This window comes from Mercenaria mercenaria, chromosome 2 (genome assembly GCF_021730395.1).
Source record: "Mercenaria mercenaria strain notata chromosome 2, MADL_Memer_1, whole genome shotgun sequence".
NCBI lineage: Eukaryota > Metazoa > Mollusca > Bivalvia > Venerida > Veneridae > Mercenaria > Mercenaria mercenaria.
In genome coordinates, this window is record NC_069362.1 from 99,851,611 (window position 1) to 99,876,895 (window position 25,285).

Consider the following 25,285-nt stretch of genomic DNA (forward strand, 5'->3'; position numbering starts at 1 on the left):
ATACGGAATACCTGGAAATGAATCGAACTGGCTGAGTTGACTGCGGACGGGAGCAGCACGGGTAAGTGATATTAATGTCTTTCTATTAGCACCTCAATAATATATTCACGACAACCTTAAAAAAATTGTGCGTAAAATGGAGCGCTGTACGCGTATCTTAAAATCCGGAGCTTCAAGACCTATATCATTTTTGTTACATCTAAACAACCGCGCTTTCCATTGTTTATATTAGCTCAAATTCTATCCTCCCGCAAACATAGTAGTCACGGTATAATTCCTGCTTGTCTATTTGGTGACTACTTAATGGCATACTTGGCCATGCATATGGCAGAGGGACACGGAAATTGTCTGGATCTCGCTGCTGATGATGGTGGATCAGTTGATATTGGGTTCAAGTCAGAAGTATCAAGTGTGGTTTTCACTTTATCATCAGTGTACAATCATCTGTTCGTGACAGACGTGCTGAAATATAATTTAAAAAGCAAAATCAAGTAGGTTTTTACAATCGCAGGAACGAAAAAATGCACTAACATTTTCGTTGAATGTTGATGAAATCTAGAACGCTTCTGTAAGAAAAGTAACAAAAGAAAAAAAACACTTCTTTTCTTTAATAATAGAATAATACTTGATGCGATATCATGAATATCCGAAATAGATAATATTTAGACGAGTGAAAGGCGTATGAATATTTGTCCGTATTTCCTCAGTCTGAAAAAAAAAACTCCGTAATACACATCATTTTCTAATATCTCCCACAAAACTTTCGCTTTTAGACTTGATCGACCTATATGATAAGAAGATATAATGTGCAAATATGATTTTACCGGAAAGATTACTGCTTATTGAAAAGGTTGGAAATTGACATTTGCACATCCTATCCGCCGTAAAAATGCATTTTGGTCTAATTTGTCAGGTCGTCATTAACAAATGAAGGCACGGATAAAATACATATGTTCATGCATGTAAACAGAAAGCTGGACTGCCTTTGATAGAACTTTTACATTTAATACAAAGTGAAGACAAACAGATTTATTTTTATCTTGTTGACAAATCCTCCGAAATTGCTGGTTTGAATCGAAGAAATTATTATTATTATTATTATTATTATTATACCAGATTTATATAGCGCCCTTTTCATGACCAATTTCACGTTCAAAGGCGCTTTACATAGTTCAAATGCAGCCACACAGGGCGCATAATTCATCCTCTACTAGTACAGACAGAGCGATCTGACCAGAGGGACAGAGTGAGACAAAGCCCCCACGACAGAGAGATCAGAAATCGTCGTCATGTCTTCCCATACTTTTGAACAGTATTTGCAAACGACACGAACAGCTTCGCCGCAGTGAACATCGTTCATCTCAATAATTAGAACTCTAAAGGCTCATCTGTTGAAAGGTATGTCGTAACTGATTTTTTGGAGATGTAATTTGTAAACCCTCTTGAGCATAGCTCTTTTTGACTGCCATTTATCGAAACTTACATTTTTTTTATTCCGATAGGCTATGACTGTATTTTTCTGAGATACGCTACAAAATATACGTTCACTCGTAAATATATAACTCCATATGTATATTCTTATACGTGAATGTCGCGTGAATATGTAGCTACACGCTTACATGCTTTACTGACAACGCTAATTACAAACCACAAAAATCTACTTTAGAGTTGACCTGTTTTCTGTCTTTAGCCAAAGTTTACCACAGGAACTGCGTTACAACGCGCTTTTATGCCGGTTCTCTGTACACTTTATTTTTGGTTTAAGTGACGTTGACAAGAAATACGGTTAAAATTATCTGTAATTAGTTGCTCCTGCATTTTAAAAGGTCATAATGAGTTTGCTTGTATCGCGCTACTGCAGTTTTAGGTACGAACAAAAGATATAATAATATATTGTTGAATCCTATTTTAAGTAATGTTTTGTGAACATATTAAAATTTAGAATGTTTGATTCACATAGTAGAAAGTATTATTCAATTCCTTTGTGGTATAGGTACAAGTTTGGGTGTAAGTGTTTCTATCATTAGCTTATCTATAACAAAATGATACTCAAAACGAATTATACTCAATGAAAAATAGTCTGTATGATATTCAGGAAAGTGCAGAAAAACATACCACTTTACACTTTTAAAAACAAGGATAAATATTTAACAGGGAATGCCATGTTCCAAAATCACAGCCTCTCCAAAACGGAACTCACAGCACGTAAATGTAAACACTATCAACACACACACGCACGCAAGCGCAAACGCACACACAAACACACAAACACACACACACACATACCCACACACATACACTAGCATACAAAGCAAACACACGAGGACAAAACAAACAAATAAAAAAACACAGTAGAGCAGTCAATGGTAAAAACACCACTTGAGAGCTTAAACCGGTTAATGGTGCGCACAAAACCTCACTCCTACCCCAACATGTCCTAAAAACACGGAACAGTGTAAATAAAAGTAATCCCCGCCAGGTAAATCTCTAACACAAACCATGGAAACAAAAAAGCATGGCATTCTCCTGTATAATTATATAAAAAGCAAAAATTTGAACCAAAATGGTATGTACTCAATGACTTCAAGAAGACAGAGCACCAAGAAAAACACCCTTAAGGGCCGGAAATCGAAAGAGTTCGGTCCTGGTGAGATTTAAAAACTGCTAATCGCATTCCTCTTCCTTTTCCGCAGGACAAGCAAAGAGAGTAGCGTATTGTCCAACTGTAAACGGGTTAAACACTAAACATGCGGTATGTCTTAAAACCGAATTAATTCAGAAAAATATACCTCATAAGATATAGCCTGAGGTACATTCTCATCCAAATTGGGGAAAATTGTAATATCAAAATTAAGATCATGTCTCTTGTCATAAAGTTTGGTATGTATAATATTGACATAAATAGAGAGAAACTTGTCTAACCCTTCCAATTATTTGTACTACATAACCTGAGTTACAATGCACTTTTATGCTGTTTCTCTGTACACTTTTTTTCTTGTTTAATGACTTTGCCAAGAAGAATTTCAGCAAATGACCTTGAAACAAGTATGTTAAAATACACTGTAATCAGTTGCACCTGATTTGGTGGGCCGGTGGTAACACGCTTGACTGCAAACCCCAGAGGCCCGTGGTTCGAAACTGGTATAATAATAATAAATAATAAAAATAAAAATTTTTTAAAAAATTTATAATTTTGCATGTGGCTCCCAAAATTTTTTTTGGGTATGAATGTAAAAAAATGTTTAATTTTTTTGTTAAACCCAATTTTTCCAGTTAATTTTTGTTGAACATAATCAATGTTGAAATTTGGGAACCGACCCTTAAAAAGTTTTTCCCCCCCCCCCCCTCGCGAAGCGAGGAAAAATCGGGAAGCGGAACCCCACTACGGTAACTTGGGAGGGTATCCAAACAACCCCTTTACTACCCAAATAAAAAAATAGGGGAAGTTCCGGTTTAGACCATGGGCGTGCGGACGACCCCGATAAATTTTCGGGATTTCCCGGCCCCTTCAAAAATGTTAAAAAAGCGCCGTCCGACTTTAGGCGAAACGAAAATATCCGCCAAAAAATGTCTGCGCCCCGAAAAAATATTTCAAAGTAAGCTTTTTAAATTTTTTTTGCGTCAGAAGTAAATCACCCGGGTTTTAAACGTTCTACACTGATTTTAATTTGGGGTGATAAAACTTGTTTATTCTTTACGAGTAGCTTTTTTAAAACGGGGGACATTTTGAACATTTTTATTTTTTAGGGGGAAGTGGTTTACACTTACACTGGCGCCGACATTTTAAAAAATTTGGGGAAACAAAAGCATTCAAACGGGGTTCTTCCCGGGGGGAATTTGAGAAAAATAGATTTCCCCCTTTGTGTCGCTTTTCAGATTGTATTTTTAAATTTCCCTTTTCCGGGTATTTTTAGTTTTTTTTGGGCCCTTCTCTTTTTTCTGCCTATATTAAATTTTTTAAAAATTTTGAAAATGCGGGATTTTACTTGCGGGCAGGGACTGTTAAGGGAATTTTTTTAAACTTTTATTTAGAAGTTTTTGGACGGCACCCCAGTCAGCGTGCAGGGTTTGGGGACCTGTTAAACTTTTTAAAGAAACGTGAGTATTGTTTTATAGTATTGTAAACAAACACCCCACCCAAAAAAAGCATAAAACCCATTTTTTAAATTTTTATTTTTTCCCATCAATTTAAAATTTGGGGGTTTTAAAGGTTTAAAATTATTTCTTAAGGGCTCCGGCATGAAATACAAAAAAAATTTAAAGTTGAGCTTATGTTTTCCCCGATAAGCGTGCTTCGGCCAAAATAATATGGGGAATCGGGGGGGTTTAAATAGAAAAAAATATAGTTTTTAAACGGGTTTGGAAACATTCCCGGGATGGGGCTTTCGAAATAAAAACAAACTTTTTTTGAAAAAATTGTAAAGTTTTTTCTTTAAAAAATTGGGTTCATCTGTTCATATGACCCCAAATTTAAAATAAAAAAAAATTTGGGTTTTGTTTTTAGTTTTGGTAGAATTATTTCCCCTTTTCAGATTTTTATGACCAAAATTTTTTTGGTGTCCAAAAAATTATGTGTTAATGCTTTACATAATGCATTGGCGTTTGTTTCGTTTTTTCCCACACTCTTTGGGACACCATCCCAATTTGTCAACAGTCGGGATAGCGTTGATAAGCGAAACTTGGCGAAAGAAGTTTTTCCCGGTCGACCCTTTCTTTGGAATATATGAAAATTCTTTTTTTACATGTCGTATGTACAACCACATTTTAAAATAAATTTGTTTTGTACCCCAAATTTTTTTAAAAGGGAAAGATATCTGATCCCTAACAATTTCGTAATTAAAAAAATTAAAACCCCTTATCTGGAGTTCTGGGGCATGCCGATTATTTTGGCCCGAATTATAAAAGGAAATTTGGGAATTAAAAACTTTTTCCATAAATGCAAGATTTTAAAGAGTTAGTTAAAAAACCGAAATCATGCAGAAGATGAAATTTACTTTAAAAAATTTCCACAGGAAAAAAATTTTTGGACCCCTAAATAAAAAAAAAGGCCCAATTTCATGGAATGCAATTTTAAGAAAAAAAATTTTTTCACACAATTTTAAATTTGCAAATACAAATAATAGTCAAAATTTTTTCCCGTTTTTTTGTTAATTTTTTTTGTTTTTTTCACGGGTGGGAAAATGTCCCAGCCGGGGCCCGGGGAATCAAACCCCGGGGGCCTCGGAAAAACCTTTTTCCGGTTTAAAACCGACTGAGCTCCCAGGCCGCTACAAAACTTTCCCCCCTTTTTTTAAATTTATTCAAGCCCTATACCGTGACATACTCCCCCATTATGAAATTCGTCCTCAAAATTTTCTAAGGGGATAGAGAAAAAGGGTTTAAACATGATTCGGAGTAATTTTCCCAGTCAGGGCCCCATTGGGGCGCCAAATGTCACGGGGTGAAAAAAATGTGCACCCCCCCCCCAAGCCCGGGGGGCCCTTCAAACCCCGGGGCGTGGAAATCCCCTTTTCCGATGCCTACCACTGAGCAAGGGCCCTGCCTGAAAACTTTATTTTTCCCTTTTACGGGGAAAAAGCCCGGGTCCCGGGAAACCCCAAAAAAAATCAAAATGAGCGTCGCACCCGCAAGGGGGTGTCTTGTTTAGGATTTTTCAAATTTTTCCCTTAAATTTGAAAGTCAAAATTTCCCAAGTAATTTAAATTTTTTCAACAAAAAATAAGCTAATGCTAAAATTTTTGCAGTACGGGGGCCCAAAAAATTTAAAAATTTGAGCCTCTGCAAATGCAAACTGAACCCACTGCATTATTTTTTGGGCCCGATCCCTTTTAAAATTCCTGTTCCCCTTTGGAAATCCCCATCGGTTTGCCCCAAAACAAAGGTTGAAGTTTTTGGGGGGGGGTTGAGCTAGACTTTTTTTTTTAGGGTTCCCAAAATTCAGTTTTTAAGTTGGGGTTTTTGGAAAATTTTCTATCGGGTTGCCACAGGGGTTTTTGGGGGGAAATTAAATTTTTGGTTACACTGCACACATATAGATACGTTTAAATTTAGGTTTATAAATCATGCCCTCAATCCCAATAAAAAATTGTAGAATTTTGCCCGGCTCCTGTGTTAACTAAACTGAGGAAGGCAGAAAAAAGATTCTTTAGCTGTTTTTACCAGTCTGTTTTTGCCTTTTTTTGATACCGAGCAAAGTAAAAGGTCATAGACCACCAAGTAAAAAAAGGTACCTGGTTTTTCACGGGGTTAATTTTAATTTTTGGGGCTTTTTTGGGCCCGGGGTCGTCGTGAAAGAAAAACCTTTCCAAATACTGTTTTTCTTTTTTCAAAACTGAAAATTTTTTCCCGAATTTATTTTCGTTTAAATTTTTCATTTTGAAAAAATTTTGCTTACTGTTTTTTTTCTTTTAAAAAAGTTTTATTTAACAAATTTCTCACGCATTCCCAAATTAAAATATAATTGGGGTCATTTTTTTGGCCTAAAAATTTGAAAAACTGCAAAAAGGATGTTCCCCCTTAGCCCTTTAAATTTTCAAAACAGTTTTTTGGGTCCGGGTTTCTTAATTTGCTCACTTTTTCACTATTTTCAGGAAATTTTGGGGTCTTTTTTTACAGAGTTTTGTTGTACGCTCCAAAGTGCTTGTTGACGACTGAAACCATTGCTTGCGAGAAAAGGGTATTTCTACTTTCTGTTTCTTTATTTCCCCCCCCCGTGAAATTTGGGGAGGAGGGTTTTAAAAAATGGGGTTGTCCGTCGGCAGCCATTTCCCCGAACTACTTGGTAGAATTTCTGAACTTGAAAAAAAGGAACCAAATACTGTGATGATCCCCCGTCAAGTTTTTTTTTTTTGATTGGCCCAATTTTCCCTCAGAGTTATTCCCCTTGTTTTAATGAAAAATGTCCGTCTGCACCCTTTTTTAGTAACTAGCGGGAAGGAATTTCATAAAAATTAAAAAATAGACATAAAACCAAGTACTGCGATGTTTCCCCTTTAATTTTTTTTTTCGATTGGTCAATTTCCCTCAGATTTATTGCCCTTGATTTTAATAAAAAATGCCCGTCTACAGCCATTTCTCAAAATTTTGCAGGAAATAAATTTCATTAAAAACTTGAAAAGCCCACAAAACCAAGATACTGCGATGATCCCCTTTTAAATTTTTTTTTTTCGAATGGTCTTTTTTCCTCAGAGTTATTGCCCTTGATTTAATAAAAAATGCCCGTCTGAGCATTTCTCAGTAATTAGCGGTAGAAATTTCTTAAAATTAAAAATAGACATGAACCAAGTTTACGGCGATAAATCCCCTTCAATTTTTTTTTTTTTGGGGGATTGGTCAATTTCCTCGGGGTTAGGCCCTTGATTTAATGAAAAATCCCAAAAAAATTTATCCATCCGCCATTTTTCGTTACTACAGGTAGAATTTTTTTCCAAACTTAATACTATGCCCAACATACTTTGATGTTGCCCGCCCTTTTTCCCTTTTTTTAGTAAATTTTTCCATTAGTTTTTTTGTTTTTAAAATTGGGTTTAAAAACCCAAACAGAGCTGTACTTAAAAAACCCAACCCAAATTTTGGAAAAATTTTCGTTAAACTTTTTTCATTTTTTTCCCCCATAAAACATTTTTATATTAAACTTTGATGTTGTGTACCTACACGGTCGCCCCCCTTTAAACCTTTGGGGTCACACACCCATCCCCCCCCCCCCCAATTTTTTTTTTCTTTTTTTTTTTTTAATTTTTCTATAAAATTTTTATAATAACATGAAAATGTTGTTTTCCTCACCCCCCACCCCCCCCCCAAAAAAAACATTTTTTTTCTGTTAATTTTTTTTGGACTAATAAAAATTTTTTTGCTTCTTGGAACATTCTTAACTTTTTGCTGGATATATTTTTTTGCCGTTCCCACGACTGACCCTTTGGGGGGGGGATACCAATTCTTGAATTTGTTGTTTTTATAGTTGCAGCTGGGGGGAAGCGGGTTTCAATTTTCAAAAAGCAAAATTAACTGTATAAAAAATTTAGTATTTGTGTGGACAGATTTTTGCGTTTGGCAGTGCATAGAATCAAATCCCAAAAGGAACATTAGGGGGGAAAAAAAAAATTTGCTGTTTCCTTTTCCGCCCTACCTTTAAATTTTTGGCCCCCCTTTAAGGGGAAGGGCCCCTTCCCCCTTTTGTCTTTGAAAAAATTTTTTTTTTTCATTTTTTTGGACAAAAAGTTGCAAAACGGATTTTTATGTTTTAAAATTTTTTGGACAGTGAGTGATGAACCCAATTTTTACTGAGGGCCCCGGCGGCAAAAACCCCCCTATTTGTATTCATTTTTTGACACAAAAAAAAAATTTTCCCAAAAATTTTCCCTAAAAATTTAATTTTTAAAAAAAACCAAAGTTTTTCCGCCTTCCCACCCAATTTTTTCCCCAGAAAGTTACCGGAAAAAAAAATTTTTCCCTTGAAAAATTAGGAAAGACTCCCTTTCATTTTCTTGGGTTTATAAGCATTTCTGGACAAAAACCCTAAAATTTTAAAACTGTATGCAAATTTAAAAAGTTATTAGCTTTGGGTCACCTGTCCCCAAAGGGTTTACAAATTTAGTTGATGTTTCCCTCTTGTGGGAAAAATTTTTTAAAAAAACTTCTTAGAACCCCTGGGCAGATTTACACCCAAAAAAACGAAGGGTTTGGGGTTTGGGCCCCCTTTTCCAAAAATTTCCCAAAGAATTTAAATTTCCCTATAGAACCACCAAAAAAAAAAAATTTTGAAAATGATTTCCCTTTTCAAAAATTGTTAGCCGGCAGGGCTTTTCTTTCCCATATGCAAGGGGCCCTTTTTGGCCACTTTCCCTTTTAAAAAATATGGATTTTTTTCCCCAAAACCCAAAAAGCCCGGTTTAAAATTTCAAAAAAAAAATTTTTGGTTTTTTTTTTTTTACATTTTAGTGTTTAAACCGGGGGAAGCGGGGGTTTTAGTATTGATTTTTTAGCTCACCCTTTACAAAAATGACAAAAGGGGGCTTTTTAGATAGCGGCGGGGGTCCGGCGTCCGTCCGGGGCGTCGGTAAAAATTTTATTGTGCCACTCTATGGGCCATTTTTTCTTTTGGGGTCTTTAGAAAAGGGGGTTTTGGGGTCCCCTTTTTTTCAAATTTAAAAATTTTTGATTTCTGTTTTAAAGGTTTACTCTTTAGAGCAGGGAGCTACAAATGGAAGGTCAACAAATCCAGTATACTTGAAAAACAAGAAAGAACCCAAAAAATTTTAAAAAGACAGAAAAAACAAAGGGAAACTTTTAAAAAAAAAAAACAAAATTTTAAGGAAGGAATTCAGGGTTTACTTTAAAAATAAATTTTTTTTTGGCATTTTGAGAACAGCAGTTTTTTGACTAAGCCTTTTTTCTTTAGGTTCATAATGAAATTTTTCACATTGGTTTTGTTATTGTCGAGCCCGGGTTGGGAAGGCGAAGAAGAGTTGTCCCAAAAGTCTAGAAAATTTTGGGTTTTATTTGCTTTCCTGCGGGGTCCCCTCCGGTTTTTTTTGTTCCGGACCCTAATTTTGGGCATGCTGGGGCAAAACTTTTATATATGGGATGAAATTTTACCTTTAGTGGAGGAGTTGGTTTATGCGCAAGCCCCCGGTTTTCCCATCTCAAAGGTCAAGATCAATTAAAGGCAAAGGTCAAATTTTTAAAAAAGACTTTTTTTCCCGGGGCATTTCTTTTTTCATGCAGGGGGGGATTTTGATGTAACTTGGGACAATTTTTCACCTTCATGAGATGGGGTGTCCCTGCCAAAAACCCGGTCCCTTTGTCTAAGGTCAAGGTCACATTAGAGGTCAAAAAATTAAAAAAGACAACTTTGGTTTGGGATTTTCTTTTGGGATGGAGGGGGTTTGATGTAATTGGCACCCAAAGTTCACCACCCTTAGAAGAGTTCATGCGAAAAAAAACCCCGGTTTTTTTGTTAAGGTAAGGTCACACTTAAAAAGGGCCCAAAAAAAACAGAAAACAACTTTGTCTGGAGCATTTCTTCTTTTTTGGGATGGGGGGGACTTTTTATGTAAAATTGGCACAAATGTTCACCACCATGAGGGGCAGGTGTCATGGGGGAACCCCGGTCCCCGGTTTTTAAGGGCAAAGGTCAAACTTTAAAGGGCAAAAATCGGGTAAAAAGAAAGACTTTTCCCGGAGCAATTTTTTTTTTGAGCATAGAGGGATTTTGATGTAAATTTGGGGAAAAATTGTTTTACTCCTGCGACGGGTGTCTGCGTAAGATCCAGAAATTTTTCCCCTTTTTTTTACTAAAATTGTTTCTTTGTAACTTTTTTATTACTGGTCGTAAAGGGAAAAAAAGAAGACCAAATTTTTGGGTACAAAAATGGGTTTTTACAAACCAATTTTCATGGTATTTTGACCTACTCCCGCGGGCAAATTTTTTTTTTTTTTTTTACGTTTCCCTTTTTTTGTTACTGTAAATTTAAATTTTTATTGTAACTTTTTTTCAGTCTCTTTTTTTTGGGATAAAGGTTTCCTCAGTGAGACAAAAGTTTTCATGGCCCCTCCCAGCCTTTTTACGCCCGACGGGGTTGACATAGTGCCCCTGGGGGTTTTGTTTTTCATAGTTTTCATGAATTTTTTTAAAAAGGGAAGGTTTTTTTATAGGGGCCCCCCTGGAGTTTAAAATTGTCGGGCTTTTTAGTCAGTAGGGTTTTTATGGCTTCCCAAAGATAAAAATCATAAAAGCTTTAACCCAAATTTTAAAAAAATTTTTTTGGGACTTTTGTTACAGGTCAAGTTCGACTTTGGGGGCGTAGGTCAAAAGGGGGGTTCTTGGGAAAAGCTTTTGGGCCCGGGGGTTTAGCTTTTTTAAACAGGTGTAACAGTTAAAATTAAAAGGTTGTTTGATTTTGGGGGGAAAAGATTCAAAGGGCATGGGCACAGGGGACCCGGGCAGTTGAAACCCTTTTAAAGGGTTAATTGAGACCTTAGCCTAATGATAAGTTTGGTTCCAGGGGGGCACATAAAGAAAATTTTAAAGGGCAAATTTTTTCTTTAGGTCAGTGGTCAAAGGGACTTTTGGCAAAACTGTGAAATTTTTTTTCAATTATAACTTGGGAAAGCTTTAGCCCCCAGGAGCATGAAAATTGTTAGGGGGGTTGTTTTTACCAAACAGGTGAACCCCCCAATTTATGTTGAGGTCAGTAGGTCACAGGGGCAAAGGGACACTGAACCCCGGGCTTTAAAAAAGGGGGCACGGGGGGGGCCCCCTGGGGGCTTCCTCCACCATTTAAAAATGTAAAGTCGCCATATACCTTTCCCGTTCGGTGGGATGGGTTTAAATTCAACAAAAAAGATAACGGGTTTTTTAAAAGTTTTTTGGCAATAACTGCAGGATGCTTGGGATGAGAAACCCCCCAAAAATTTTGTTTCAGGTTGGTTTTTGACCCGCTTTTCCTTATTTAATTTTTTGAGTTCCAAAGGTCAGGATGACCCGGGGCATTTAAAAAATTTTCCTTTCAACAACTTATGAACATTGGGCGGAAGGGGGCAATTTGGGGAAACTTTTGGAGAAGGGAAATTTTGGGGCATTAGGGATGGTCAAGAAAAAGTGCTTTTAAAATTTTTTCCTTTGTTCAGTGATAAGGCCATATTGTTGAGGTATAATTCGTCACTCCTTTGACACTCTTGCGTTTAGCTCACCTGAGCACAAAATGTAAGGGAGCTTTTGTGATCGGCCCCGTGCCGTCCTCGTCAACAATTGACGTTTTAAACTCTAAAAGGTAAAATTTTTTACCTAATTTTTTATGAAACTGGGGAAGAAAAATTTCCCCCAAAAAATCTTGGCCCCATTTGATTTTGATTATCTTGGATCAAAAAATAGGGCACCAAGTCAAATCGAAGGAAAAAAAAATTATTAAACCGAGAGGTCACAATTTTTGGGCTTTATTTTTTCATAAAAATTGGTCAAATGTTTTTAAACTTGATGATCTCAAAGGGCCCAAGGGCTGAAACTGGGGGAGGAGGGTTTTAAAAAAAGGGCCCCTAGGTCAAACAAAAAGGGAAAAACTTTTGTTTTAACCCCACCCCTTTGGAAACCCAAATTTAAGGAAAATATCTTAATGAAAAATTGGTCAAAAGTTTTAAACTTAAGGGTCCTTTGATCAATTTAAATCTGGGTCTGGGGGGGGTCAAAAAATTGGGCACCAGGTTTTAAAACAAGGGAAAAGCCCTTGGGGTTTAAAACTTAGAGGTTTACAAAAATTTGAACCCCTTTTTAATTTAAATTTGGTCAAAAGGGTTAAACCTCAAAAAAAATTTTTGGAAACGTTTGATATTGGGGTTTTCTTGGGGCAAAAAATAGGGCACCCGGTCAAATCAAAGGGAAAAAATTTTTTAAAACTGTTTTGTGGCCACTTTTTTTACCATATCTTAAAAGAAAATTTTTCAGAAATTTTAAATCTTGATGATCTATAGGCCCAAATTTAAAACTTGTTCGGGGGGATTTTAAAAAATTTGGTCACTAGGTTTTAAATCAAAAAGGAAAAAGCTTGGGTTTAAAACTCCGAGGCCCCCTTTTATTGGGCTGGGATCTTCTTTGGAATTAATAAAATGTTAATCTTGATGATCTTTTAGTCAAATTTGAATCTGGGTCTTTTTTGGGGGCAAAAACTAGGGCACCAAGTCAAATCAAAGGAAAAGCCAGTTAAATTTTAGAGGCACATTTATGATTAATCTTAATGTAACTTGGTAGAAAGGGTTTATCTTGAGACTTTTACGTCAATATTCAGGGGGAGCGATACAGGGCCATCCAAAGGGGCCCCCCTTTTTTTATTTGTTCTTGTTGTAAAAGGGAAAATTGGGCATTTTAAAAATACAGATTCCCCGCAAGTCACATTTTCTTATTTTGCAAAACTTTTTCAAAGCCCGACAAAAGCATCCAGTAAATGTTTTTAAAAGTTGTTTTTTTTACGTTTTAGCTTTTAAATTTTTTGTATGGATAAAAAAGTTTTTGTGATCTGTGATGTTATAAACGTGTATTCAGTTAAAAATTAAAAATTTTGAACGTTTATTAATAAATTTAAAGGGAAATTTCAAGGCTTTGTGATGGTATATTAAAAAACAAAATTTTGGATTTTTTTTCCGAGTAATTTCAGAATTACAATTAACACAAATAGAAAAAGCCAAGCCTGCACAAGAAGGCTAATATGTCTCCCTAGACTGAGCTCTTAACCTGCCGTGGTGCAAATAGAATGTTAATGTGTGTCTGTCTGTTAAGTCTTGTTAACAGTGAGTTGCAATCTAGTAACTTTTCAGTTTGTATGATTTTTAGCTCATCTGAGCACAGTGTGAGCTGTTGTGATCACCTTAAGTCTGTCATTGTGCTTCTCAACAATTTGCCTGTTATTAAACACCCTAGTAGACAGGTTTTTTAAATGGTAAAGGGATGAGTTGAAGTCTGATCGATTCCCGATTGAGGCAGTGCCTTATTTCATATTATCTGATATACATAGTAGAAAGTATTGTTCAATCTATTGCTTTTGATCACCTTCCTTTATGACCCTAACTGTACACGTTCATGTGCACTTCATTTTGTTTTCTAGCCATATAATTATGCATTATCATGCTCACACTTTATTTGAAGACCTGCTTTATCTGCTATTCTAAACATAAAATTAAAAGCCTTGACTTTATAATGCAGACAATATGTATATCACTACGGATACTGGTTATATAAAACAGTTATCAGAATATTTAAAGCTTGATAAATCACAGTTAACTTTTTATGCTATATGTATTTAATTATTTTGTAGTTCTAGTAAAAGTTTGGGTATAAGATTCAGTGTCATCGGCTTATCCGTAACAAAATAATTTTCAATGCGAATTATAGTAAATGAAAAATATAGTTATCCTGTATCATATTCAGTAAAGTGCAGAAAATATATATCACCTCACACTTATAAAACTTGTCTAACCCTTCCTGTCAATAAACCGACTTTAATGATAATTTGTAACATTATTATTATTATTGTTATTATACCAGATTTATATAGCGCCCTTTTCATAATAAACACGTTCAAAGGGGCTTTACATATAGCAGACGCAGCCACACAGGGCTCGAAATTCATCCTCTACTAGTACAGACACAGAGCGATCTGACCAGAGGGACAGAGTGAGATAAAGCCCCCAGAACAGACAGAGAGAACGTTTTAGATACAGACGTGTCCGGCTAACTTAGCCTAGCTCTTTGCGAATAGACAGTCTGGTTCTTTAACGTGCCCGATGTATAGCACCGATACACGCGAAGCCGTCTTTCCTGGGAAGAACCAGTACAGGCCTCTGGTTAGGTGGAAGACACTCAAGACATCTCAGAATCTCAGAAATTTCCAGTGCCAGGACCGGGATCTGATATCTGACGCAAGAGTTTAAGAATTACGAAAATCGGACTCGAATGTAAACGACTGAAACTGATAATACGCATGATTATTTAGCAGTACAAAACATTAAACTGCAAATAGAAGTATGCACATTTTTAGTGCTACACCTAGCTTCCACATTCTGTTCTTGTTAACGTTCCAAAACAAAACTATTCCATGCTTCATTTTTGTTTTCAGAACGAACATTTAATCAGTGCATCTTTATTTTAGTGAGAAAATGTGGATTGGAATATGTGAACATATATAAATGCTAGACGTAAGCATTGTGAGATAATACAATAAGGAAACAGTTACGGCTTTATCATGGTTATCAGGATTTTGTACAATTATTTCATTCCTATAGAGAAATAATTGTTTTATGAACCTTCTAGCCAATTATGCTATGATTCTTTAGGGTTGTTGACTTCCTATCACATACCTCTAATCGCTGTTTGTTCGAGCTCATCATTTGAGAAAGCCACCGAACTTGCCTGGTTAATGTAACATTTACGGGGTCAACGTTGTCTCATTTAAATAATATAGGAAGGGTTTAAAGGTAAGATCTAAACTAGGAATATGTTCTTGGCGGGTCAAAAGTAAGTTTATATATCCACCAATTTTACCGACAATTTAGGTCAAAATTACAAATTGGCACTTATGGATAGAAGTCCGTTGTACTTTCACCGTAGCGCCAGTTCACATACGATTAACGCGTAAAGTAGTTTCTGATAACTCTGAACTTTGATAGGTGTTTTCATAAGGTAATAACTGTATACTTGGCTTTATCATTTTCTTTTTAAACCAACAATAGATGGAGTTATTTGCTTAATTAGGGTTAAACGATATAAGTTCTCTATTACACTTTGAATAAAGATATATTTTGATCAGAGTGGTATATGAAAATGTTAACTATTTTTCTTAAGTAAACGAAATGTTGACCAGACGTGTTAAACGCAAACTCATTGGTTCAACAATAAAAAATTATTTCACTAGAGTTTCATATCATTTAGAAGTAGTGTTATAATTGTTGGCTTCATTTTTATAGTTTTTGCACGTTTTGGTATATATTAAAAGACATTTTAATTGTTCATGTCTGACATATTTAATTACTTTATACTAATTATTTTTGTTGATATAGCTATAAGCTTATTGCCCACACTTTCGAGTCCACTCCCTGGAAAAAAACAGTACCGGTGTCATATGAAAAGTCATTGTCGTTACCCAAGTGGGGCTCGAACCGACGACCCCCGGGTTGAGCTGCCGGCACCTTAACCACTAGACCACCGCTGACATATTTTTTTTTGTCAATTTACACCACAAAATGGTGTTCTTCTTAATCAAACATCAGTATTTCACTGCAGTCCTTCAAGAATTATATTCTGATATTTTCGAGGACTTTCTTTTGGAAACCGTCATGAAACGGTTTTTTATTTAATGTTGATGTGAAATACGACATGCTTCTGTTTAACCCTCACTTTTGATTATTATTTTCCAGAGGTAACAGAGGACTGGTGTTCTCTTTCTGTTTTTTGAAGAACTTCCTCGAACACGGTATGGTATTTGCGTTTGGAGTTTTCTTCGTTGAGCTTCTAGACAAATTCCAGAAAGATCGTGCAACGACTGTAACTGTGCAAGCACTTCTTGTTGGAATATTTTTAAGCTTTGGTAAATAGTGGATCTCACATAAGTGTCTTTTCACTTTGAATCAATCGAACGGGTTTAATAGAATAATATATCAAAAGGATCTTTCTTCAGAAAGAAACCGTTGTAAGTTGTCGAAAGATCAAAATTTCCTCTTTCTTTTTAAAAACATTAAGGTAGTTCTGCACGTTTGGATCGAAATTTTTTCTACAATGTAGAATTTGATTAAACTATCTCAGTTACCACTTGTGGAAATGAATTAAAACTTCACACACTTATTCACTGTGATAAACTGACTTACATTGCACAGGTTCTATAACTCTACTTTGCTTTTTTACAAAATTGTGACCCTTTTTCGCTTAGAAAGTTTTGGTTAAGGTTTTATATGTTAACCGGTATTTCAGTATCCACCAATGGGAATGGATTAAAATTTCACACACTTTTTCGCTGTGATAATCTGACATGCATGGCACAGGTTCCATAACTCTACTTTGCACTTTTATAAAATTATGCCCCTTTTCCGACTTTGCAATTTCTGGTTAAGTGTTTGTATGTAAGTTGGTATCTTAGTACATACTGAGTGGAATTGATTTTAACTTAATTGTCCATTGTCATAAGCTGGTATGCATTGTACAGGATCCTTAATCCTGTTTTGTTATTTGACAAAATTATGTCCCTTTTCATACTTTAATATTCATTGAATTGACAAGGCTGTTGAATAGTCGAGCGTTGTTGTCCTCCGACAGCTCTTGTTTCTATTGAAAAGTTATTTTAAATAGTTATGCCGTATTTTGAAAACCATTGAACCTGAACAATTATCTTCTCAGGAGCTAAAGGGTAATAACTGTGAAAATCGTGCACCTTTAATAGTTAAACAATTTGGAATATGCTCATTTTATACTCTTTCTTGAGAAAAACATCTTAAGCATGATTTGCATGTATGCTTTTTATTTTTATGTTTTGTTTTGATAAGCGTTAATCTATTAAAGTCTTTAATCCAAACATAGTGGCCTTTTTTATCTTCATTAATCAATAGCATTTCACATTGTCTTAAGGTTTGAAATATACAATAGAAAACATGTTATAACATTCATATTACCAAATATATTAAATAAAATATCATCCTGAATGTCTGTTTTAGGTATTTGATTTAATGTTACAGGAAATTGGATCCCAGCATAGTCAAGTCTTTCAATGTATTTTTTATGATTTGAAACTCTTTTGGTCTAGAAATGTGTAAGCTTAAAGTAGGCACAGGAAATAAAGATCAATATAATTGCACATTTACTAATCCTACCTGTCCTATATTACAAAAGTGATTCTATTGTGACATTTTGATACAATCAAAACTGTATTATATGAACTATAAAATACTTACTGGTATAACCGCCTCGGTAGCCTAGTGGTAGAGCGTCCGCTTCGACTGCGGAAGGTCTTGGGTTCGATCCCCCGCCGCGTCATAGCAAAGACGTAAAATATGGTACTAATAGCTTCCTCGCTTGGCGCTCAACATTAAGAGGGTAGTGCTAGAACTGGTGGGTTGACAGGGTGGGGTGATATTCCAGTTAGGCAGCACTATGACGTTGAGCATTGTGCTCACTGTTACAAGTAGGCACCGTCGTTTATATGACTGAAAAATTGTTGAAAAAGACGTTAAGCCCGAACACACACACACCTACTGGTATATCATTTGATTATCGGCTTGTTAAAAGTTATATTTTACCACATGTTAGCTGAGAAACTCATATGCAACAGGTTTTAAAGTGTAAATCAAACACATATGAATAAATCCTGAATGTTTGGCTGTGCAAAAATGTATAATATTGTGTTTTAAACCGTTCACATTCTCCAGCTCAATGATGTTATTGCATGGGAAACTAATAGATATGTCTGCTTATAAGTACTGCTTGCTTAATGTAAGTGTTGCAATTTCTTGCGGATCACCTTTTTAAATTGAATAATAAAACTTCAGATATTGATCTTAACAAAACTATCTGTAAAATCATGTTGCTTAGAAATGAATGTCTAGACTTTATTAATGTATTTATATCTTTGAAAAATTTAGGGGCTATCTCTACTAAATGATACCATCTAAAACATCCGTTTTCATCGTTCTATATATTTAAGTGCAATGTAATTTTGTTGTAATTATAGAGTTAACCATCTCTGTATATTATACTTAATTAAAGAAAAACATTTTTTTTAAAAAACTCAAGCTTTGCTATCCTTATCACTATCATCGTATCCATTCAGCTTAAATCCTTCATATGCATTTCGAGAGGCATTGAAAAGTTTTTCCTTCTGTATTTTTAAAAAGTCTGTAAAAACTGTCTTCAATAACTTTACTGTCTTCGTTCTTTATACGTTCAATTTTAGAGATGGTTGTTTGATTTTGTGATGATGAAATTTTAAGATAGTTTTCTTATCTTCAGCTTTCAGTTTGTTAAGAAAAAATCGTAATTATGGATGGAACCGCTCCAACCAAAGGAACAAATATAGGAATAGCAGGAAAGAGTGCTAAAGCAGCTGAGCAACCCATAATACCTGATTTGTAATGGTGTATTTACTCTTCCATAAAACTTATAACGTTTACTTTAAGCAGCTGCAAGTTTAGTTTAAGTGAATAATTCATTGATCTGGCGTTTCTTTTCCATTACTGTTTATTATTTTTTCAATCATTTATATCATATATTTTAAAAATTTTGTAAAGTATTTGGGGTTACCAAACGAAACCAAGCTTTCTTCTTATAGTCTCGTTTAAAAACTTTATCAATTCTAAAACCTTCTTGCTAAGTAGTAAAATGTCTTTCTTCATAAAATGCGTCTTCAATTAATTTGTTACTTAAATGTTTAGTGTGTCCTTGGGTTTGTGTTGCGAATTCCATTAATCACAAATATTTGCTTTGTCCTGTTTCGTGTGTAAACGTTAGCAAAATGCCTCTTGATTTGCTCAATGAACTTGGTGTCCAATTTTATACTTTGGCTTATTCTTTAATATTTTTAACCTACCGTAAAAATTAAAATAAACAATACCTTTATTGGTTCTTTACTGGCTTCTGTCGGTGTCGTTTTATACTAGAATGTTTTGAGTTATTATATGTATTTAGTAATTTACCATTTCTTCTAAATCTATTTAAAAGTAAAAAAGTACGAGTATAAGTGCTATTTGCTATAACGTATTTCCATATTATTCTTTTCAGACTCCAGTTAAATCTTTCTATAAAAGTTTAGGAATGTTTTAGAGGCGACTTGCTCCGGAATGTAGTCCCTTAATTCTTCCTTTTGAAACTATTCTATTAAATGCTTCTTAAAAAGATTTGCAGTCCAATTACTTCCATTTATTCTAATGAACAGTCTAAATAAGAATGAACGTGAAACGACCATACAGAAAATAGAAAATTCCACATTCAAAGAAATGCGGCCGACTATACAGCACTCCAAATGGAAGCGGATGCACATATGATTTTACAAGGAAACAGAGGCTGCGCACAAGAATGAATGCAATATCAAAAACAGCCACACACATACAAGAAAAAAAGGCATTTTAATCTGTCATCATTTTTCTTGAGTTGCTCAAAGTTTTCAAATAATCTCCCATAAGATTTCTTAGATACTTCCAAATATATTGAACTTTTATTTTCTTTTGGTTTAATGCGATAAGACGCCATTTGGTAACTTCAAAATGAAAACATCATATTACTTTGTTGATTAAAAGCTGTGTGTGATAATGTGATAAGTATTACAAAATTAATTAGTTTGTTCCAGCAAGTGCTTTATTCATCTTAACGACGCCATGTTTCATCGTTTCAGGTGTTGTCAGCGGAGCTCTCATCACTAAACTAGGGCTCCCTTGGGTTACACTTCTATCTTGTATACTCGTTCCAGTTGGTTTCTGTGTATCTTCCTTTGCTACCAGAAAAGAGCATCTTTACATAAGCATCGGTATTGTATCAGGTATGGTATGACTGAAGCTTAACCTTGAGAAGACACTTATATATGGCCTTATATATATAACATAGACGTTTTACCAAGAGGGAGCATCTGTTAATACGCATTCGCATTCAATTCTTTTATCAACAGTTACTCTTTATTTAGTAATAAGCCGGAAGGAACTTGCTAAAGTATACAGTGGTCAAACAAGACAATTTGAATTCAAAATATATTTTGAAAAATATATAAGATAACGATGTTTTAAAAAAAAAAGATAAAAAAGATTATCATTTAAGCAGTGTTGGCAAAAAGCCGGTCAATATGAGTATTGTCCGGGCCGGCGGTCAATACTGGTTCAAACCGGACAACAGCGGTCTATATTGGTCGATTCAATATTATGGTCATTCTTTGGTGGTCAATACTGGTTTATTTAACACTTTTACATAATGTACATTCACAGATAAGCACAGGCCGTAATAGTAATGCAAAATAATAAAGCAATTTGAATAACATTAAATTATGTTCATTAACCTTTAGCATGCTAGATAAATTGTCGTCTGCTGGAAATGTCGTCTGCTAAAATTGTAAAGTTCATTCAATTTGCTCCAAAATTGGAAGAAATATTGTCAGAGTAGCAAACAGCTTGGAACCTGATCAGACGCCAATTTAATCGGCGTCTGATCTGGTTCCAAGCTGTTTGCAAAGGCTGTTAAATTCGCCTGCAGCAGGCTAAGGGTTAAAATGTAAAGTGGTCAAAACTGGTCGATTCAATTTTGGTCCTCAAGTGGCAATGTGTCCTGGTCAGGCTCAATATCGGACAATATACTTAGACTGGTCAGCGGCCAATACTAGTTTAATCAATGTTTTTATCTTCTTACAGTAGCCTTTATTTAAAATTAATTAAAGATTTTATTACTTTAGTTTACACTAATTGAAATGGACAGTACTATGCAATATCCCTGATCAATATACATAGCGGTTGAAACTGGTCAGTTGAATGCATTGATTTCATAACTAATTTTTCAAAATAAAGTTACAATTTTCAAGCATCTCAATGATACAGTGTGATTATTGATTATGACTAGATAGACAGGCCTGCAGCATATAATATATTGTATATTGTAAGACATGGTGTCGATGAGGCAATGTGACAACTGATATCAAAACAGAATTTAACCTTTTCCTTTAAAGGGACAAGCTGCTCGCAGCACGTTTTCATTAAATAATTTATACCAGTGAAAATAATTAGATTTATCACTTGTGAATCAAACACTTACTAATACAGTTTATGAAATATTAAGTTCAGTTAAATTAGCCGTTTCCACTTATTGTGACATTTAAGTAGAATAATAATATATCTTTGTAATCTAATCTAACAGAAAATTTTTAATTATGACCAGTATCAACTAGTATTGACCAATCAACCACTTATAACGACTTTGGGAGTATTGGTTTGGTTGCATTAACTAAATAATAATGCCTGCAAGCCCCAAGTGCTCTTTTGATTTTCAAATCAGCACACAATGGTTAATGATAATAAAGAGATAAGTAATATATTTACCAGGACAGGAAAGGCTTTAATCAACCGAGTCTGTTATTTTGTTGCTTGGTTGTGTTCCATGCCAAAAAAGATATTTTACTAAATTTCATCAACTACCAAATGACAACTGTAAAAATGTCTCAGATACTTGGAGTCGGTATTGTTATATTATCTGGTCCCTTTGGTTCATGAAAACATTAATTGTTCACATGTTTGACGTCGCGTGAGTGTAATAAAGCCATTAAATAAACATGATAATACACTAGTGTAATAAAGCTTTGACGTCGACGTCATTTATACTATAGGCGACGTCGGTCAAATTGTCTTGCTTATATAGTAAAAGAAAGTCGATTTTTTAATGTTTCGACAAGAAAGGCTGTGATAAAAAGAATATTACATTTGTGACTTTCCACATATAATTTATTAAACTTGCTGAATAAAATTGATAAAATGCTCGGCAGAGCCTCGCATTTTATTATTTTATTCAACTCGTTTAATAAATTCAATCTGGAAAGACACTCATATAATATCATCTATATATACTATGATAAAATTCATCCTAAGTTTATGTTAGGGTGCTTGAGAGGTGTTGTTGCACTTTCATTACCTCTCATAGGCATACTCAGCCAAACCGTGTCTGCTATTGAGTTGCTAAGTTTCAACCTACGCTTCCAAAGAATATTTGAGCCGTGCCATGAGAAAATCAACATAGTGGCTTTGCGACCAGCATGGACCCAGATCAGCCTGCGCATCCGCGCAGTCTAGTCAGGATCCATGCTGTTCGCTTTCAAAGTCTGTACGAATTACAGATACTGTTAGCGAACAGCATGGATCCTGGCCAGACTGCGCGGATGCGCAGGCTGGTCTGGATCCATGCTGGTCGCAAAGCCGCTATGTTGGTTTTCTCATGGCACGGCTCATTTTCATAAAATTTATTTCTTTTATTTCTAAATAGTAATATTAAATCTAATTTCAGGAGTTGGAATTTCAATGGGATTTATCAGTGTTGTTGTGATAGTTGGTAGAATTTTTACAGGCAAGAAGAAAGTTCTGTTTTTAGCTGTTCTGAGTGCTTCCAGTCCGTTAGCTGGATTGGTCTACCCGTATTTTCTAGACTGGTTGATGACATTGTTTTATCTTAGTGAGACGTTTCTTATCCTCGGAGCTATATACAGTAACTCGTCCCCATTGTTCATATTATGTTGGATGAATCGGAGCACAATTACAGATGTTGCATTGTCTTCGAGAGTTTCTACCGATAATACAAATACAGAAAATGAGACACCAGTCCCCACAACAAGACATAAAGGAAATTTTATCATAAACGGTATTCAAACATTGAGAGAAATGGTGAACACAACCTACCTTTTGTTACTTTTTGCCACCGCCATTTCAGCTGCTGGCATAAATGGATACTTGGAGGTGATTCTTGATATTTGTAGATGGAAAGGCTTCAGTAAATCTCGGGGACTGTTTGCAATTGTCATTTTCAACATCGCTAACACTGTATCAAGACTTGTACCGGTTGTGCTTAAACAAAAGCGTGGATTCAATTCTTTTATCTACCCGATTATTTCCACTATATCTGGTTGTGTCGGGTAATTACTTCTTTATAAAGGACAGAGTTATGTTTTGTATGTGATTGGAACTTGTCTGTCTGGCTTTGCAATTGGCAGAGTCGTTTAGGCACAATTGATTCTTGTGTTAAAAGTATTACGCTCAGAATTTATTCCAGTAGGATCAGGACTAGTTTTTACAATTATAGGTGTGATGTATACAGGCCCGACATTTGATAAGTTAAAGTTACGTTTATCATAAAAGCATAAAATTTGTGTTTTGAAGCTGTAGAATTTTAGTCAACAATGCTTAAAAGATATGGGACGGTGTGGTCGTTTCGTTTCCTTTAGATATATGTGTTTGCTATCACAATGATAATGTTGTTCGTCATTTAGGTTGATTATTCTGAAATATATAATATAACCTTATTGGCAACTGTATTTATCGAAATCCTGCTTTACCCGACAAAATAATATAGTCTCGATATAGTCACTATATGCTTTATTTAAGGTATTAGGCCCCTAATAGTAATGTTTAAAAAATGGCATTTGCTTGGTATATTCTTACACTTGACCGTGCTTCGCACTTTGTTGCAAATTTTTAAAAACTTTTACCGTGCCGTTTTTTATAAATTTTGTGTAAATTATGGTATTTCCTCAAGCTCAAGTAGAGACAAATTTCAAAGTGGCGGCCTTTATCCAAAACGTTTGCAGAGAATTCATTATACCATTATTTTTTATGAAATAATCATCAAACTATTGGTAAACAATTATAAAACTAAAAACTAAAAGTGTCAGTATCATTTTTTCTAGGGTGCCTCAAGTAAACAGATTTAACGAGACAGAATTCTATATCCAACATTGAAAAAATAAGGTCGAATTCTGCCGGTCTGTTTTGAATTTTGCTCACTTCATTCAAAAACAACTGTGGGGCAGAAGTAAAACCTACCTACATTTCTTCCACAATATGTAATCTAAAGAATGAAGGCAAAATAGAGAACTTTTACCGCACGTAACTCAGTATTTTTTAAAGATATCTAACTCTACCCCTTCTATTTCAGAGGTAAATTCACTTTGAACAGCAAGAAATCGCTTATCAAATGAATATTTTCCGTTTTTGTACAATAAATCAATAACAAGTCTTGAAAGAAGTAAAAACTTACTAGAAAAAAAGAAAAATAAGGAAAAAAAATTTTGGTCTCAGTGGGGCTTGAACCTACGCCCCCCTGAAAATTGCAGTCAAAGTAGGTTTATGGTAGAAATTGAATACTCTTCAAAAAGGAGATACTCTATTATGGGCCTAATACCTTAAGAATAACATTTTTATCGGAACCCGGCTTACCTGTTATCATTATTAAATTAGTTGTTTTCAGTGTTATTAGCAGCACGATTTTAACGTACCAGTTACATGTCGCATGCATTTCTTATATCGATTTAAAAACAAAAACTGTACTGAAAAAAAAAAGTTATCAGAATGTAAGCAATATAGAAAATTGAACTTCCTATTTTGAATGCACTTGTCATCAATAACCATTGAAAAAACTAGAAACCTGATTTAAACGAGAACCTACTGTAACAATCGCCTACTTTATAAGTGTCAGCACGTTTATGTGTATCAACAGTGTTATCCATAGCAGTATTGTCCGTAAGTTTTGACCTGGCACTCATGAATATTCCGTTTATTTCCGTAAATTAATTATCGGTGTCCGAACATGAATAGCGATATAACTATAAGATATATAAAATTCCTTGATATCGTAATGTCACATGTGCTATTAGCTGTGCGGACAAAGCGTTTAGCTGCCAATCTCAGGGTTGTGGGTTCGAGTCCTATGTCTGATCGGATTTTATTATATGTTTTATGCAAACTAACCACTTATCATATCAAACGTGTCGTGATTTTTATGGTCCTTTCACTGAATGTTATCATATTTTACCGTTGTAGAAAAAGTGGAAATAACAAGAGCTGTCAGTTGACAGCGCGCTCGACTATTCTCAGTGCTTGATAGTATAATATAAGCTATGAGTAAAACTTTAACATTACAATAAGCATATTCTAAGTCGAAAAGCGGCCATAATTCAGTCAAAATGCTTGATATAGTTGCCTCCTCCTTTTTACAGACTGGGGTCATGATGGTAAACAAGTATGCAAAATATGAAAGCAATATCTCAATGGACTTTGAAAATATTTGGGGTGGTACGCAAACTTTAAC

General features: G+C 34.9%; 1 protein-coding gene across 2 annotated transcripts; it reads left to right on the forward strand.

Moving 5' to 3' along the window:
• On the forward strand, positions 1 to 24,378 carry LOC128555299 (monocarboxylate transporter 2-like). Of its 2 annotated transcripts, none has more exons than XM_053537362.1 (4): positions 1 to 61; positions 15,901 to 16,070; positions 19,857 to 20,000; positions 22,493 to 24,378. In XM_053537362.1, exons 2-4 carry the CDS (start codon positions 15,959 to 15,961, stop codon positions 23,116 to 23,118), a joined length of 882 nt encoding a protein of 293 aa, XP_053393337.1. In that variant the 5' UTR covers positions 1 to 61; positions 15,901 to 15,958; the 3' UTR covers positions 23,119 to 24,378. The 2 variants fall into 2 exon arrangements, with proteins under 2 accessions (XP_053393337.1, XP_053393336.1); XM_053537361.1 differs by lacking the exon at positions 1 to 61 and adding an exon at positions 1,038 to 1,398.
• The last annotated feature ends 907 nt before the right edge of the window (positions 24,379 to 25,285 follow it).

What these genes read in the sequence shown, in the direction of transcription:
- LOC128555299 (XM_053537362.1), top strand. Translation starts at nt 15,959, where the DNA reads ATGGTATTTGCGTTTGGAGTTTTCTTCGTTGAGCTTCTAGACAAATTC. An exon ending in TGGAATATTTTTAAGCTTTG is followed by an intron (nt 16,071 to 19,856) that starts GTAAATAGTGGA and finishes TCATCGTTTCAG; the next exon opens with GTGTTGTCAGCGGAGCTCTC. An exon ending in AAGCATCGGTATTGTATCAG is followed by an intron (nt 20,001 to 22,492) that starts GTATGGTATGAC and finishes ATCTAATTTCAG; the next exon opens with GAGTTGGAATTTCAATGGGA.